Source organism: Larus michahellis, chromosome 5, assembly GCF_964199755.1.
Source record: "Larus michahellis chromosome 5, bLarMic1.1, whole genome shotgun sequence".
Lineage (NCBI taxonomy): Eukaryota > Metazoa > Chordata > Aves > Charadriiformes > Laridae > Larus > Larus michahellis.
The window spans coordinates 38,993,983-39,012,870 of NC_133900.1; the positions used below are offsets into that span (position 1 = coordinate 38,993,983).

The 18,888-nt window shown below is 39.1% G+C and overlaps 1 protein-coding gene across 1 annotated transcript in view; it reads left to right on the plus strand.

Moving 5' to 3' along the window:
- The window catches only part of MND1 (meiotic nuclear divisions 1), a 40,666-nt gene extending 25,604 nt beyond the window's left edge, over positions 1–15,062 (plus strand). Inside the window, exons 7-8 of the mRNA XM_074588841.1 lie at positions 13,062–13,106; positions 14,818–15,062. Coding sequence (XP_074444942.1) covers positions 13,062–13,106; positions 14,818–14,924 — 152 coding nt within the window. The 3' untranslated portion in view covers positions 14,925–15,062. The remainder of the gene's footprint in view (positions 1–13,061; positions 13,107–14,817) is intronic.
- The last annotated feature ends 3,826 nt before the right edge of the window (positions 15,063–18,888 follow it).

Below are 18,888 nucleotides of genomic sequence, written 5' to 3' on the forward strand. Positions count from 1 at the left end.
AAGAATCTCAGGCAATAGAAGGTGTTAGCTAGACATGAAAGTTACTGCCGCTGTTTCACAGAGCAGAGTAACCTTATCATCAAAGTTACTGGTTCACAGATTTTAAAGCATTTTCAAACTGCATGTGAGTGATACAATTTTATAGTAGCTCTACAATTTAGATAATATAATCCTTGTGATTATTTTCAGTTAGATCACCCGAGCAGATTACTAACTCTAAATTACCTTATTTTGATTTTGAGTCAGAAATCACAGATTGCTGTTATGTTATATAATTGCAGTCTTTTAAGAGTTGGATTGTTCAATATAATGTTTTGTAATGGGCAGTTGTCACTTTCTACATTTAGGTTTTCCCTCTTCTTCCTTAAAGACATCAACCCGTAAGGAAATCTTTCTGATGCTCAGTTTAAATTTCACTCTAATTTTCCATATCATATCATATCATATCATATCGCTGCCTTGATTTTTGTTGTGGCATTTTAGGGATGTATCAAATTGTCATCTGATTTCCGTGGCCTTCAAGTTTGGTGAATGCTTTGCTATGCCTTTTTAATTGCTCTTTCCTTCAAAGGAGTATTGCAGAAACAAACCTATTGTATAGAGATGAGCCTCATTAAAACACACACACACTAATTCCAGGGTCAAAACAAAGTTTGGATGATTCATAGCAAATATCTGAAGACTCAAGTAAAAGCTGAGCATCCGTCTTGCTTCCTGAGTCTTGTGGTGGGAAAGTCATGTTTGACCATGTAATTAAATATCCTATAATGCATATTCACAAGGGGGAAAATCAGAATACTAAAATACTAACTCTGTTTTTTGCTGACTTCGCTGCTTGTCCTTTTAATATCAGTAACAAATGTTTTGCTATATGTTTTGACTTGATTTCCTTGCCTTCTGTATTAGAGAGGTGAAGTATAAACTCTAATGCCTTCCCAAGTTTACAGTGTTTGAATTCAGAATTTCAGTATTTGTATGTAACAATTAACTGCAGTAAATAGCAGACGAAACAAGATTTAGGGACTGACCACTAGAGGAAGCTACATAATAGTCTGGTCTTGTGGATATATTTGGTTAATTCCATTTTACAGGTAGGATATTGTAAAAATATATCTAGAATTGCAGAATATATGGCTTTCTTCTAATGACCACTGCAGTTCAGTGGTTGAAGCTTGTCTTTGCCCCTTGCAGATGTTTAAGCAATCTTGTGTGAATTAGGATTGAGTAATAAATTCTTCCTCCACATTAAAGGCAGTAAAACTGACAACAGTCTTCAGAAGTAAAAAAAGAAAATAAATACTGGGATTTTATACTTTTCTGTTAAACTTGTAATCCTGCTTCAGCTGGCACAGGACAGAGCCCATGTTTCTCAGCTTTGAGACAGATTTTTGTAAGCTGGAGGACATTCCCATGGGGAAGCAGTCATTGTAGAGAAGAGATTCTCTATTCCTCCAGGAGAAAGACTTATATGATATAACATGTATGTAAGGCAAAGTTGGATACGTGTGATGCTGCTAGATTCCCCAAAGATTACGGTAGAGGACAAAGGTATGGAGAATGCAAACTTTTAATAATTCATAATTTATCCAGATTTTCATAGGGCCAACAAAAAAAGCTCCACCTAACACCAAGATTAACCAGCTGCCTAAGTTTAATTCTTTCTGCCTGCCAGAGAGAGATGCTGGGGAGCTAATAACATTTTTCTGACAATTAATTTTATAGAAAGGTTTATCTGGTGCCCTAAGTGTATAAATGATGCAGATTTTGCTCCGAGTTGGCCAGTTTGTAACTGGAAACAGCTAAGCATTTTCAGTGTTCCCTGTAAAATAAACATTTCTAGAATGTCAAACTTCTTGTTCTTTCACGGTAATTAGAGGAAAGTTGATTTATACTATATTAAAACATTGTTGGGTCCTAGCTATTTATTTCGCAGTAGCTATGTTTTGGTTACTGTGTGCCTTTTCATAGGACAGTAATCTCAGAAATAGTTACATTCTGACTGAAGTAGGTGACTTGCGTGTGGTACGATTGCTAATATTTATGGGGCTGGTCTTAGATGTTGCCTGTCAGCATGCCTGGTTTATTTAGCATGTTTTCAGAATGTCCAATTACTGATAATTTATGTGTCTTCGGCTTTTACCTTTAAAACAGTGATCTGAAAATGCCTAGACAAACTGTATTCTCAAAAATTAACAAACTGCCAGATACAACACATGTAGTGTAGCAATTTTGGGGTCAGCCTTTATACTTCTGCTCTCTTTGTTTATTTTTATCCTGTAGCAAGAGGCATAAGGGGTTCAAATGGACAATGGATTTCAAACCACAAATAGCAGATAGTTATCTTTTTGAATCTCCAAAAGTGTGATCTCAGAGCACTACCAGTCCCAGTTCAGGGTTAGATTATTTTCTAAAACTAATACTTTCATGGCTGTGTGAAAGTAAACTTTGGAAAAACATCCAGACTTTACTGAATATGACAAAAATGCCATGCTATATGTAGTATGTACTTGAAAGTGTCTTTTTTCATTGTAGATGCTTCAAAAATTTCTAATTCTGATGTGTCTAAACACTGAAAATTTCAGCTTGACAAGCTGTTGTGAAGAATTGTATCTGGGTGTACAGACAGTATGAGAAAATAGTTCTGGGTTTACCAGTTTCTTCATTCGTCTTAATATCTTGAGGCTGAATACTGAAAAGGTAATACTGATTTAGCTGCTGGATTTTGTGAGGTGCATAGTTTGGATTTTGTGGTTTTGTTTTTTTTGTTTGGGACTATTTTTGTTGATACACCCAGCTATTATGTTCTGTTACATTCAATTCAATTTGAAAATCTGTTATGCATACAAATGTATTTAATGTTACAAAAACTTTTTCTTACTAATACTGGGAATAATCCTTGTTCCCAGAGGGGAAACAGTAGTGAAGAAATTAAGTGAAGATTAGACTGTCCTGGCTAATGGAGAGGCTTTAAAATGAGTTGCATCAGTTTTACTCAAAATTCGTCAAAACGCTGATAATTTACAAAATGGTTTAATGGGTTTTCTATTTTGTGGCAAAGCCTATTCAGAAAACATATCAGAAAGGTTATTTAAACTAAAGGGTCTTGCCAGTGCTTTCAGTTAATGAACTATTAAGTAGCTATTTTTATAAATGTGATGATTCACTTAGAAAAGTGAATGTCTACAAATAATTTTAAGCCCAGTCTAGGTGCCGCTGAGATCAATAGGGTTCAGATCAAGCTTATAGACAGAGAGGTTTTTTAATCAACTCTAGATCCAGTATGTTCAGTTTGCAATTAAGAAGGTGTTTTCTAGCTACTGACCATGAAATATGCACCTGGCGTCTAAGAGACAAGCTGTGTTTTTTATAGTTTATGCATCAATACCATTAACAAAGATCTGCAATTAGAAATTAGGCATTCTATTGAAATTAGGCTAGTGTCTCCATGCACGCTTATGTTAGCCTTAGAGGGTTAAACTAAGCTTGCTTTGGAGTGAACTGGACACTAGCTTAAAATTACAAAGAAAAATAATAGATTTAAAAGCAAGCATTCCTTCTTTTTACTTAGTCTCATCTTTCAGAGAATTGTATATTTAATGTATTCATCTCCTGAAGGAGATGACACCTCCTGTCATGAGGATATGACAGGAAGCAGACAATGTATGTTCATGTACATAACTTGCGGGCTACTGCTACTAATAAACACAAAACCACAAAGCCCCCTCCCCCCCCTTTTTTTCCCTTTTTTCCATCTTCATGATGGATTACCAGAATGTATATAGGTGTGCACCAGGAATGAAAAAACACATTTACTCAACTAATTCCATCAAGCTAAGATAATTTTTTTTATGCTTCCTCCACTCCCTAATATGGAGCAGGGTGGATGCTCCCCCACTTGCACTTGGAAGGAAAGGAAGGTATAACAGCCACGAAGAATAATGACTACCAGGGCAGACTGCTGCAGCTTAAGATGCATCTGCACATATATTCCTAAGGCACAAAGCTTGAAGTGAAACGTGGGGCTTTTGGCCGAAGCTGGGAAGCTAAAGTTCAGAAGCATCATTTGGCTTTCAGCAAAAGGCCCTAATTCTCAGCATTTTAGAGAATTCCGCTGTCTCTCCGTTTGGTCTAAAGTTTGGACTCCAGCTAAGTCTGCAGTGAAAAGCTGTCCTAAATGTTTAGACACATGCATATTTGCGTTTTTATACCTCAGACACATTTTAGCAAGACTAGTCTTCTTGGAGAGTGTCAGTTTAGGCCAACTTCCTTTCACATGAAGCTGCATTTTAGCTGGTTAAGCAAAAAAAAGAAAAAAAAAAAAGAAAAAATTTTAAAATCACTTGTCTTTTGCCAATGGGGTTTTACTTGGACGCTCAGAAAAGAGGCAGTTGGAAGATCAAATCTTTAGCTAACATATGTAACACCCTGCTTAAATAAACTAGCTACTCTGGCAAGTTACCTTTTCTTGAAATTAAATGAGAACACTCACAGGGCTTATTTTTGTTCTTTCTGTTTATTTTGCTTCTTATTTGTTTATATTGGAATGCCAGAAAAAGTATGTAGGGTGAGAGGCAGAGGGGTGAAATATGTGGGAATAATTTTATTGTCTGAGCTAGTAAATCTTTATGGCAATAGCTGTTGAGGTGCTCAGGAAGGGTAGACACTTGATAAAATTTGTGATGTGGAAAATGGCTACTTGTGACTACATTTATGATACTCCTTGATTTAGAAATGAATCGGCACCAATCCATTTGGCCATGTTTTAAAACCCTGAAGACAGCATCAAATGGAAGTAATCTATAGATCATTTATATATGAAACAGAAAGGCTTTTGTAGAGTGATTATTTTGCTTCTCTCTCACAGTATTAGACCTGCTCGGTTGGTTGTGTATGGTACCATTCATTCAGACTGTTTTGATAAACTTAAGGTGATAGTCAAAGGAATTTTTTTAAAAATACTGGTTTATATCTTTTCATGACTTCCATATGCAAAATGAGGTCAGGAAAGGGATGGTGGATTTTTAATTTGTCGTCTTCAGTGCTAAGTTGCAGGACTGTCCAACGTAGTCTTCCCTGGCCTCGTTTAAAAAAATGTGTTGCCAGTCTCACATGTTAAGAAATCTCCCATATGTTATTGGATGGTAGGGTATGTTTTCATTATGGGTTTGTCTAGATTAGGACCATATATTATCAGTGTATATTCCTAATATAGATACCTTGTTCTGTGCTGTTTAACTGCAGTCATTTTGCAGGGCAGGTTGTATGAGTGCAAGAGTAACCTTGGCATTGGTGGTGTATTTGAGAGTATTTGCAATGTTTTTTCTTCCCTTCTCACTTTAACATTTTATGAGCTAGTTTCACTGTCAAGAATAGGATATCAGAAAAAAATCTGGAATGGAGAAACAATTTGGAAACACCTAGAACACAGAGAATTTGTCTTTGCCACTGTAAGAGACCTTTGGAGTTGGGAGAAATTTGTCTTTGGTGTTTTGGCTCAATTTTGCATGATACTGTGGTAAGGAAAATAGGGGAATACAATCCTGATGAAACTGCAGTAGTTTGAATCTCAGACTCTTATAATTGTACTCAAGGTGTATTCATTAGTAACTGAGTATCAGAAAGGGAGGTTGAATTGAACAGGTTCTAATAGGGTCTGTCATGTCTGTGCATCTGCTCAGTATTTGTATCAAGGAGATGGATAATAGAATAGAAGATACGCTTTTGTTACGTTTGCAATGACGAAACTAGTAGAGACTGCACACACAAAGGACAAGGTGAGATTTCAAAATGAGCTCAGCAAACTGCAAAGATAGTCTGAAAAAACACTGAATAAAATTCAGTAGTGGCGAATACAAGGATGGATATGTATTCAAAGATACCGTATTACGCGAATGAATTGGTTCAGGGTGGAGAGATTGAAAAAGATGTCAGGGTTATAGTAGTTTACAGGTTGAATATAAGACATTCTTATTGTGAAAAGCAAAATCTCCATACTAAGATACAAAGACACAATTATAACCAGCAATGAGATGTATGAAATAATCTTTCTACTCAAGTTGGCATTAGTGAGGCTTCAGGTGTAACACTGTGTCAGTGTTGGATATCCTACTGGAGAGGTATGTAACTAACTAGGGAGAATTCAGAGTAGAGCAAAAAGACCAGGCATTGAGCAATCACATTCCAGGAGAAAAAACTCTACAAAAATAGGGCTTAAAAGAAGACTGCTCCTGGTGGGCTTCACATATCTGTATCTCCTTCAAAAAAGGAAAGGAATAGCCTGTTGCTCATCTTCATGGAGAGCTCGGCAATAAGTAATAGCCTTAAATTGCAGGAGGGGAAAAAGTTGAAAAACTATTCTAACGGTAGCAATAATCAATCACAGACCTAGATTGCCTAGGAAGGTTGCAAAAGCTTTAACACAGGCAACCTTAAAAACAGGCTACAAATACCTCAGAAATGGCATAGGTAAGGTTGGACATGCATCGAGTCATTGGTAAAGAGACCGGAGGACCTCCTGCGATGCTTTCCAGACTCTTCTCTGCAACTTCTGTGACGCGTGAAGCGTGCAGCAGAGTGACATCCTGAACTGGACAGAAAGCATAGTGCTCTGGGATGGGCCTCCTTGCAAAATGCAGTTCAGCAGCACCGAAGTTTGCAAGTTCCTTTAGCTGTACGGCGGGTATGGAGTTTATTAGTAAATGAAGTGAGGAGGTGGGAGTTGTCCACTGAAGGAAAAACAAAGTATTGTTAGGGAACCCTGATTCAGGGAACACAATCAGAAACCTGGTTTCCCTTTTGTAAGCACATTGCTTCCCTCTGTTCTTTGGATAAGAATAGATGTATTTTAGTTACGCAACTAAGATTTCAGCGTGGGCTTTCAGGTAGAATACTTGAAAGGTAAATGGTCTTTTTCTGTGGGTACATGAATATAGTAAACTTAAGTGCAAGAGCATGTATTTGCATAGAGGAATCTTTTGGTAGCAATTCTGACAAATTCTGTTGGACATTTTTCAGAGAGACACTGTGTACATCCTGATGAAATTTGACAGTGTGACCTTTTCGTATCGGGCAGAGGAAGCTTTTGCTGATGAGACTTGACACTTTTTTCAAACACACTAACAAAGATTGCAGACCCTTTAAAAGCATATTCCCAGAGATGTGGATCAGCTTATTAGTAGCTTTACTATGCACTGCTCACCATATAGACAAGACTGGCACTATGTTACGTATTTGCTCAGGTTTATTTTCAAGCATATATATACACACGCACAGCTGTTGCAACAGAAATGCTAATTTAATTAATTCATATATCAAAATTTCATGATTATTTTTCTATCACAAACATCTTAATATATTATGTTCTATGTTTTTCAAAATAGTTGTAGATCAGTAGGGAGGATTCATAATCATCAACACTTTTTCTTGTAGTTCTGCAACTTTATTCAGAGTCAGTTTTATTATTTAGTGATATGTCAGTATAAATAGTTCTATTGAATTTGTGATGTCATTTAAATGAGAAATCATATCTATGCATTGACTCGAATTTAGTCATGAATTCTGAAGCATTGTGACTTGTTGATTAATATCATGGGGATAAGTGTTATGTGGGATACTGGAGTATGGGGGAGAATGATGTGTTATTTTGAATTCAAAGGAGTTGACAGTATTCTGATGTGCTATCACTCTTCTACACAAGAGCTCTTTATTCTGCTTCTAAGACGAAACACCTCTTTGGGAAGCATGGGGGAAGGTAAAGCTTGCATATCGTGTAGAGGTATCTCTGCCTAATTCTTGGTTACAAAACATTCTTCTAAAGCTGTTCTTGCTATGTTGTGAGTTACCCTGTTGACAGTGTTGTAGACTACTTAGTCTCAAGCATACTCAAATGTGGACTTTAAAGAAGGCGCTTGATGGCATCGTTGCCATGAATAGTCTTCAATGGCAAGCTACAGTCTCTCGATGAAGGTCTCTGGTGTCAGTTTGTGGATGGACGTGCCGCAAGGAGTTATTAGGCAGTTGGCTTTTGTACTCTCCGTGGATGACAGGTGTATGGTTGGACTCTGTGATCTTAAAGGTCTTTTCCAACCTGAATGATTCTATGATTCTAGGTATAATTTCTGTGTTCACCTTCTACCCTGGCCTCTAGAGATGGGCTCTTTATTTGCATGAGACATTTTCATTAATGGGAAAGATTTTGGAAATTTTGCATCACAGGATATTATTATGAGGCATCTGCAAGAAAAATAGAGAAATATAATTCTGTCACAGTCTGATGATAGCGAGGTAAAGTTTTTGGAAGGTGAGGGCAGATTGCGAGCAAGAGAATGGATAACTGCAGAAGGCAATGGATAATTGGACTCATTTGAGATTCAAGTTCTTATACTCTTCTTATGGTAGTTGCCATTTTTCATATTTAAATTCAGTCTAAGTGGATGCAGAATTATTACTGGAATTCAAATCCGCCTAATGCAATTAATTTACCCTGACCAGTTTCATGAGAGAGATTGGGAATCTTTGGGCTAATAATCCTCACTGGCCTGTGAGAACAGTTGCAGCTGTTCTCTGCATTTCATGCAGAAGAATTGCGATCCACACTGTAAAATTACTCTCTCACGTGCATGCTGAAGACTGCAGTTGTATTTGGCATGTATCTCCTAACAGTCCCACAGGCTGATGGGTGACCGTCTCCTTGAAAAGGTGCTAGTTCCCTCTGCAGTCATGTGTCTTTTAAGACATCTTTTAATGCACTTGCCTGCATTAAAAAGCATGTTTCAAACCCTCCCTCCCTCCCTTTCTTTTTGGACAGTCACTGCTGCTGGGCCTTCCTTTCATTACCTTTGCTTTCCTCTAAGGCGATACAGGGGATTGTCCCTGTGATAAGGACAATCACAGATGCATAGGACAATGCATAGGACCCAGTTCACAGAATCTGGGCTTTTTGAGTTTCCTGCAGTTCTCCAGAGATACCTGGAGTTGAGGAAAGAAGAGACTTCCATGAGGACTGTCAAAACTAACTCCTTGACCCTTAGTCTGTCACTGTTTACGGCATATTTCTAGGTGTGTTTTGTTAACACAAACAGACTAGTGTTGCAAGCCATGCTGCTCCTGGGCCCTGTGTTGCTGTACATTGTGGTTGCTTTTGTTCAGTTCAGGAATGAAAATGCAAGCTTCCGTTTTCCTGCTGAGAAAATTCCAAATGGGCCTGAAACTGGTCAACAGAGGATACAGGTGTGTGCCTCAGCCAAGTGAATGACTTGTATCCTGCAGGCACGGGAGGAAGAAAGTCGATTGATGCATCGTCGCACAAATTGGTGAAATAAATATGCAATGTCCAGAACAAATGGATTATCCTGTTGCCTCCAGACAGCAATGGTATATATTGTCAGCCTATGTGCAGATGTATAAAGTAGAGCGTAACTAGGGACCAATAGTGGTAATGAGAACATCTGGAACATATGTTGCCTCCTGTATTGTTCATCTCTTCTGCACATTTGGGCTTTTTGTTGTCTTGCACAGCTTCTGTGCTGGAGCACTATTTAGTAGCTGCCAAAAATGAGGTTCTGATAGAGCAGCTGTGGCCAGCAGGAGCATCAGCAGGACTCCAGCTGAGCTTGGGACACAATGGTTGTGGTGGGTTTGGCAACTAGCCAGCGGCCCTAAGCACTATCTCGAGGTTTCTCCTTTTTACAGTTCACGCAGTTTGTGTCCTGATTCTTCTTTGGTGTATACATTTTTAAGTTCCCATGCTGTTGTTTTCTTTAGGTCTTAAACTTTCTGTTTCAGTGCAATCTAAAATCCAGGAAGACAATGGCTGTATGATCCTGTGGAGCTAAAGAACAGGCAATCAGAAGTAGCATGACTTTGAGTTACATCAGTGCATAAAGTAGGTGTGTCTGGGGGATGTCTGTTTTATTACTCCTCCTTTCCCCCACCCTCCATGCATGTTCACATACAGATGACTCAACCAATGAAAGTTTCAACAAGCAACTATAAAACGTTTCCAAAAAGTAGACAAGGTGCAGATTCCTTCATTTCTCTCAGTTCTTGTGATGGAGTTGGCAGCCTCTGGAAGATGCTGGTGATGACGCAGATGTATACCTGGTGTCTTCTGATGATGCAGGTCCATAACCTGCCGATACCTGTTCCTCCTTCCTCTTTCAGGCATGGCGTTGGATACAGCAGGCAGTCAAGGTCCTGCAGTGGAACTGTAGCGAAGCGTTGAGCCTGATCCCAAGGGACTTTAATCTTGTCTTCAGATAGCTAAATGCTCAGCCCATAGCCATGAGACAACAGCTGAGGAGTTTCTGGAGAATGATGAGATGTGTTTCCCCCCCCAAATTAAAGAAAAAGAAACGTGAGGGGAAGATTTAAGTGAAGGAAAGGAATTAGCGGTTAAGCAGACTGCAGTGCCACCCTGCAGCAGTGGCAGTGACAGTCTCACTTGATGACAGTGCAAGCTGTCATGTTTGCATGAGCTTGCTTAGACAGGACACGAGGAACATGTGGGAGCTTTGCAGCTTGCCAAGCTAGCTGGCATTGCTGCTGATACAATATGCCTGATGGTCTCAGCAACTTTGAAGATGGCAGAATAATCCATACCTGCATCCCTACGGTGCTGTCGTGTATATGGGTGTGTGGCCAGCCAGTGTAAATGGGAAATGGCAAGCAGCAAACACTTGCCCCGGCCTCTTGTGAATGTATTTCCTGGAGATGTCATGTGCCTGAGGCTTTACAAATGGCTCCAGTTTCCCCAACCCTGAGACCCCTGGCAGCAGAGTAATATGGAGGAAGCACGTTCCCAGCCTCTGAAGGACTGAGGCAGTCTCTTCTTTGATATTCAACCAGATTGTTTGAATGTCACCTTCCCCATCTTGAAGTTCCACCTCCACCTGTGATCCTTCCACACTTCTACCATGACACACTGCTGCCAGTCTGTCATCAGTCCCAAGTGGTGCACGGTGATTCACATGACTAAAATACTTCTTCATTTTATTTGTATAACTTTTATTCTCAGGAGTTTCTTTCGTTGGGGTTTTTTTTGTTATTTCTCTGCTATTTAAGTCACTGAAGATGCTGCCTACTGTGGGATTTCCCTGTTACAGCTTCCTGCTCTTACTACCATGATTTCATTTCTAGCCACAGCTCGGTTATAGGCAGCCACCACCATTCTAACCACCACGTTGCCCAACCTGTATCTGTTGGTCACCTCAGCCTTTTCTTTGACAGCGGTAAAAAGTCACATTTTAAAACCACGTGATCGCATGTGTGTATTTTAACATGCATAAGCAACGTTTGAAGGGGGACAATGGACCATGCTGCCACTGTTTGTTTTTTAAAATGCACTGTACTGTATTGTCAGCGTGCTTTAGGCACAGGGCTGGGTGCTGAAAGCTGCAGGAACTTAGAGCTGGTGTGTGATGCAGAAGCAGTGGGCTCGGCTGGTGAGCTGCTTCCAGCCAAGCAGAGGTTTCTGCTGAGAGCGAGCACGTGCTGGGGAGTAGGCTGGCTTCCCCGCCATCAGGATCCTGTCACCATGCAGCTCTGGATCCACAGAATTTACTGTCATCCTGCTTTTCCCCTCCTTCATTTCAAAATTCATTACTTGGAGTCAAATACAGCTTTCCAGTTTTGCTCTAGAGTTTCAGAAGAATGCAGAGGGAAGTATCATAGCTGACACATTTAAAATCTTGACCAGTGAAAGCCCTTACGCTGCTGACGTGCTTTAAGTAGCGTTAGGTAAAGTCCTGTTCAAAATGTCATTGGCTGCCAGTCTGTTGTCACTGCTGCCAGTCAGGGAACTGAACACGTCGGGGTGGCAACAAGAAGTCAGCAAAGGAAATAAGGAATGTCTCTCTCAATCTAGGAATAACTTGAATTTCTGATGCACGCAAGCAAGCAAAAATGCCATCTTCTCACCCACTCCCGTTTTTTGCCCATCTTTCTTTTTTGTTTCTCTTCATGCTGTGCCCAAACTTTCTAATTGTAGATCATCTTTAGAAACTGCAGTGGTTTTGAAATGGTATTTTACTCTGATTTAAACATTTTTCATATCGCTTACTGAAGTATTAAGGGTAGAATAATGAGTGCTTACCTTCCTGTGTGCTAGCAGCTGATTTTTCAACATAATTTAATTTTGCCTGAAGTATAATCTTTACAACAATGGATACCTGATCATATATTCGCTTCTCAGCACCCATGGAGACAAATTTCATGCTGACCATTCAAATAAGTATTATCATGCAAGTACTAACAAGACTAACTGGGAATAACTAAGTTATGTGTAGGCGTGAGAACCATAATGATTCTGATAAATTCCCACGTTACAAACCATCCTGCTTGATTTGATTCGGTACTTATTTTAATGGGAGCAAGGTGATCTAAGAGGAATTTTTCTTGATACTGTTTTGCCTCATGGAAACTATATAAAAGCTATTTGTAGTAATGGCAATTTACTATTATATATTTAGATCTGGAGCAGTGGTAAGGGAGGGAAGCCAAGTTTAATAACCAGGAGCATTATTTTGTTTTCATTTCACTGAGGGGGTTCTCAAAGCCCGGGAGACCTTCCAGGACCAGATGATAAATGTTTGGATTAATGTGATAGACTGTTACCCTTGTCATTTTCTTATCTGTATAGAGTCATACATACCTGTGTGATGGATTACTTATGTATAGAGAGGATTATAAAATATTTTCCATTTCAGTTGCCTCTAATATCTTCAGGCCATGTATCTAGTTCCAATCTTGGTAGAGACAATTAAACCCCCAGGCAAATCAAACCAGGATTATTTTATTTAAAATACACTTCAGAACCTCAAAGTTGTTCGTATGGTATCTTTTATGTTTCTTTGCTCCTGTTTTTCTTTAACTTGGCTTGTGCTTGTTGGAACCTTAAAAGCATAAAACAGAAGAAGGGTTTGGAAGCAGTAGAATAACTTCCTTATAGTGCGTGCTTCCCTAAAAATGACATCAATAAAATAATTAATCTATATGCCTTGAAATTATTGTATGATTTTACTCTGATGTTTGCTTTTTTTGGTGTTTTTTTTTCTCTATTTCAGGACAAACAAACAAAGTAGCCAAGGAGGCAGCCAATAGATGGACTGGTGTGTATGCATTTATATTCCTTAACGCAGCTTCAGACTAGAGGAATTTGAGTAAAAGAAGTACTTATTGTTAAGAATTTTAAATTTCATTAAGACTTGATGTAGAATAGCCCTCACTTACAAAAACATGCAGAAATATATTTTGCTTATAAATCGTCATGATTCAAAAAAGAATACCTTTTCTCAGTTTTGTTAGTGAATGTTAACAACAGATTTGTTCTTCTGGTACTGTCTTGCGCACCGTGTTAAAACTGGCAGCTCATTTTTTTGGTTGAGTTTAAATCTCTTAAGACAAGGAAAACTTTAATAGAAAGAGACGGGAACTGGTGGTGTTTGGCACTGTCATAATTTGAGATATTCAGAAAGCTTAATTCTTCCTTTCTGAATTGTCATCTGTTTCTAAAGCGTAGAATGCTTTGTGGAACCTTATTGCTGCTACCATACGATGGATGCTAATGTAATTTCTTAAGCTAATTCATCAGCTTTGACACATAGGAAAAATGCTGCACGGTTTTGAAGAAGATTACTGTGATACTGTGAAAATTGAGTTTAACTCAATTTTCTGTTGTTTTTTAGCTTTGCTATATTGCTATCATTTCCATTTTGTGAGGCAAGCAATGTGTACGTCCTTACTTTTTAAAAAATTATTTGGAATATTGTTTGTAACTTTTTTGTTTAGAATTCATGTACTACTGATGAACTTCTCACTATCATCAGTTATGCCAAGTGCAGCAAGATATTACAGTCATAGTCTTTTGACTGTTTTATTTTAAATCTTCATTTGCACTGGGTTGTTTACTGCATATGGGGAAACAAAGTTGTTATATATTTGAAAATAACTTCTCGGGCTACTGTTGTCAGGGCTTTCTACTTTGCCAGGCTATTGATCCTAAGGTCTTGCAAGAGATAATGCTGTAGAAGGTACTTTGCTGTTCAATTAGACAATTAGGTTATATGCTGTAGCGTATTTTTCTTTTGAAGAGACAGTTTTAAAACCAAGTGTCTGATGGTTAAAGAAAAAAAATATTTCTAAGGTGCGCAGACGCAGCGACTGCTTCCTGTCTTAGGAATGCTGCAATTTATGGGTGTTAGCAGGGAAATAGTGAGTTTCAATCCATGCTGCAGTGAAAAATGATGTTAAATTGAAGAGAATGTATATGCTAAAATAATAGTAATGTGATTCTAAAAGAGAAATGCTGACTAAAATACAGCTATTTGAATCTCTCCTTTTTCTTTCTTTATTTACTTTCAAATAAAATATATATTATCTGAACAAACATATGCAGGACTAGAAAGGACCTTATGGTTAATTTGAATCTGATTTTTGCAGCTGTAGACACTCACACAGTAAGTGTCCAGTTGGAAAAGGAGGTATAAAATACTTCTTATGCATATTCACACTTTCCTCATCACTCTGTAGCGGGCTTACGCTGTAATTGTAGCTTTCAGTCTTCTCATAGAGGAGGAGCAAGAAAAGATCAAGGTAACCTCCAAAAAATAAGACATATTTTACTTAGTACTGAGTAAAAATATGTCATTAACAAAAGCCTCCCATTTTCTGTTCTAAATCTACTTAGTAATGATGTTCCCCACTAGGTACCTTTTTCATACACACAGAGAGAATGCAAATGGAAGGATTTTGTTGTAGCCAAGACTATAGTTCATGCTTTCCTAAACATTAGAAACTGAATGGTTTTTATTCTGTTTACAGATAACATCTTTTCAATAAAGTCCTGGGCCAAACGTAAATTTGGATTTGAAGAAAGCAGAATTGACAAAAGCTTTGGAATCCCAGAAGATTTTGATTACATTGATTAGGGTTCAGCAGTTCATGGCTGACAGAGTTGTACATAGTTCGTTAAATATTCTCAGTTGGCATTAAAAGTGTATCTGAATCCTCTCTGAACGACTGGTCACCCTTTAAATAGCATGTTTTGTTAAAGTTAATAAAATTCTAAAAATATTTGTGGCGTTTCCTTTTTTTTCCTTGTACTCTCTGGACAGTAAATCACTTGGTTACTTCTATGAGAGATCAACTAAGAGTGGACAGGGGTTACCAGGAATAATTATCACAATTTCCTGAGGCTGGTTTTTACTCTTCTTTTGCTTAACTGGGAGTAGTACTAAAGAGCAGGAAGCTCCAGGAATTTACGTTTAAACATGTTAAAGACTTTGGAGTGGAAATAATAGGAGACATTATGGAATCGAATGAATTTTTCCCTCTGTGCGAGAATGAAATACAAAAGATGCAGAATCCATTAATGGAAAACAGTGAAGACAAGGAGGATGTGAGTAGAAAGGCTGAGGCCTGATTTCAAGTTGTTCTTTATTGTGTTGCTAGAATGGCTGGTAAGTTTAGTGACAAAATTTTGCTTGTTGTTGGAAAATATTAGTTCATCAGAGCTAAATATGTTCCAGCAAATGTACTGGCTTTGACACTGAGAAAGCTTCTCTGTTCGAGATTGCATAGGAGAGGGAGCAAAGAGCACCCGTCCATCCATTCGCACCACAGTGCACCCAATTTACGGTGCTAAAACGGTATGTGAGAGACCAAATTCAATTTGCTGTTCAAATTGAATTGAGGATGCTGAGCATCCTTGGGTTTATGTACGTTTTTCAATTTCAGACTAAAAAAGCAGCCAACCAAAATATAATACATTCCAGAAGATCTCATTTTTGTTTGGTGAAATTTCACAGGCGCCTCGCTTTTTATCACCTTCTGGTTTCTAGCTCTGACCAGTGCGTGGCTACAAAAAGAGGGGTGGAGAGTACAGGCTGGTTTCGTACCTCCCACAGCTATGGACTGCAGGACGGCATTTCTGCTGCACACCTCCCGAGGGTATAAGCTTTACCTTCACAAGGCAGGCGGGCCTGCCGCAAGGTAGACGTGTGTATCGCTGAAAGCGTCTGTCTGTCTGTCTTTTCTGCAACCTGTGACGCGAGTATCGCTGAAAAGGTGCCATTTAGCAGGAGATATGCTCAGAAGCCTGTCTCCTGTCACCTTTCCAATTAAAAAGCAGTTCAGCGCGTGTTAAAATCCCAGGATTTCAGGTGTGCTCCCGGCTATTGTCATCCCATGTCTACGAAGACAGCAAAGCTATTGGTAAGATACCAAGTGAAGATTTTCCTCTTACAGAGGTAGCGTAGGAAGCTATCTGTTGCCTAAAGGAAAATGTTATGTGATGCCTGGCACGTAGTAAAATGTCACTGTGCTTACAACATTGTTGCAATGGAGACATTTCCTTTTATGCGTTTGGAAAGATTTTATTCCTAATATGTCCAATATTTAACATAAAACGTGTTAGTAACTGAGTAACAGCTTACCAGCTGCTAACTGGTAAAAGCTGAATGCAAGTAGGTAGTACTGAGCTGAATGCAGTGTTTCTTACCAGGCCTGGCTTCTGCCCCCTGAACGGAGTGCTGCCCACCAAAGCTACCTGATGGTGCCAAACCAAAGTACCGATACGCAAGTAGCTTGGGTGGTTGTCCTTACTCTTGGATTTTGTGCTCTGAAACACTAGAGAAAAAGCTTTTTCTGTTCGTTGTAGACTATCGCTCTTAAGTGATTATTTTATTAATTTTTTTTTTTGCTAAACGTCTCTTCTCTCTGTGAATCTGTTCTGTACCACCGGAAGGACGACAGAAGCTCCTTGGCTTGGCACATCTGCATTTGAGAGCACGTCTCTGCCACACATGAGATGATGATGATGACTCAAACGCCTTGTTTGTATGAAGGAACATTGAGCACGTGAGCTTGTTGATGGTTCCTGCCTCTTAGAATCACTTTCACGTGGCTGAGCTTCTACTCGTCAAGGAGTCTCGAGTAGTTTATGGGCTGTGGCAGTTAGTGCACCAAGACTTCCTCTGGTACCTGTGGGGATGAGGGTTTCTTACTAATTTTTACTGCTTTGGCTACTTTCCAAGTTCAAGAAGGAAATGAAGATGACCAGCTATGTAAGTTTAGCTGCAATATTGTGGCTTCCTGTCTGTAGGGTGAAAGCATTGCGAGCTGTAATAAAACCATTAAATATAATCTATAGCAACTAAATAACTGTACTTGAGGTAGACTTGCTTAGAGATGCTACAGTCGGCCAGCGTGAGCACCACCTTTAAAATGTCAAACACAGCCCTCATGCTTTGGACACAAAACGTAAGTAGTTGAAGCACAAGGAATTTCTAGCAATACAATTTTCTGTAGTTTTGGTTTTTGTTTTACAGGTACGGAATAGAACAGAGACATGCAGTCGTACCCTGTTTTCTACTCCTGTCTTTTACTCGCGGTGTTGGTTAGCAAGCCTGGCAGGCCTGTAAGGCCACAATTTTGCAACAACCAGAACAGTTGTTTCTCAGCTAACGAGAGGCAGGGAAGAGGCAGAGCTTTATCAGAAACTGATGCTTATTCCTCTAGAGGAATTGATTTATTTTGTGCTACCTTTCTCGTGATTCTGCATTTTTAGTGTAGGTGACTTTCAACAGCAAAAGCAAAGCCAGATCCTTTCTGAGACAAAAAGTGACAGTGTGTGTGTCTTCAATATTCCAAGACGCTTTCAGAGTGATGCATCTGCTCGCTTTTGGAAGCTTTGGATATGCATCAGACTGCTAAATCCCATGGTATGAAACCATGTAAGATTATGTGGTTTGAGATGTGTGTTCACTTGAATTTTTAGACTTTTGTTTTCTGCTGAGTTAAAATCCCCGAACAGTTAAAATGATTTTCCTTCTCCTGAGATGTTTTTGGCTATTAGCCTATAAGAAAAATGAAAACAATCTGATCTTGTGTTCCAATTTGTTTCATCAAAGTTTTCCTGAGATAGAATCTGGGATATTTCTGAAGAATCTAACATGAAAATGGTGGGGTTTAAATGCTCACTTCTGCTGTCACTCTTGTGGTTATGTCACAGCTATATTATGTATATGTCTTCCTCTTTTTTTTTTTTTCTTCCCTTCTGCCCTGTGGGTTTTTTGCCCATGTAAGGTAAATATTTTCAACTCTTCTAGCTCAGTCAGGAGGTCAGGCCCTTACTATGATTCAGGTTTATAATTAAAGCAGCTACTAGTACAAAGTGTGAAAATCAAAGGCGGTTGTTTTTAGCAGAGTCTGCAGCTCTTACGGGAGCACTATCAGGTCCAGCTTTTCCAAATACTCTCATGAGGAGTTTATCAGCACAGTACCAGGCTGAGGTGTTGGGTAGACCTACTCTTTGTGACTGATGTTGACTAACCACTGTGAAGCAAACAAGAGAAAATATTTGTTTGTACCTGATCTGCTTAGAAATCTTACCAGTTTAAAGAAAGTTCGCTGACTGTATCTGCGCTGAAACAACCTGTTCTGCCTCAGCTTTTCTTTTTACTAGCCATCTGCATGCTCTGCTCAACACCAAGCATGACTCTAGGGCTCCTTTGGTGGTACTTGTAGAACATTAAAATGTTAACAGTCATGAGGGTTTAGGTTTTGACGTAATTCAGCTCCTAAACCTTTCATTAATGCATCCTCTGAAATGTCATTACTCTTTGAGGGTGTAGTAACCTACATGTTTTAAAAGGGAAAATCCAGGTTCTGAAGCAAATGGCACAGTGATGCTGAGGCCGAGTGGCAAAGCTGGAACTGAAACTTACTGAGAGAATGATGGGAAAAGAAACCCAACCTGTGATGATGACTAAAAAGTTTGATGCAGGAGCTCCTTAACAGAGCCCTCCTGTCGCCCAGGCGTATTTCCACTAGTCAGGCGACCTGGCTGGTGCTTACCTTCACCTTGTTTCTTGTAGAGGTGAGGCTTGCAGG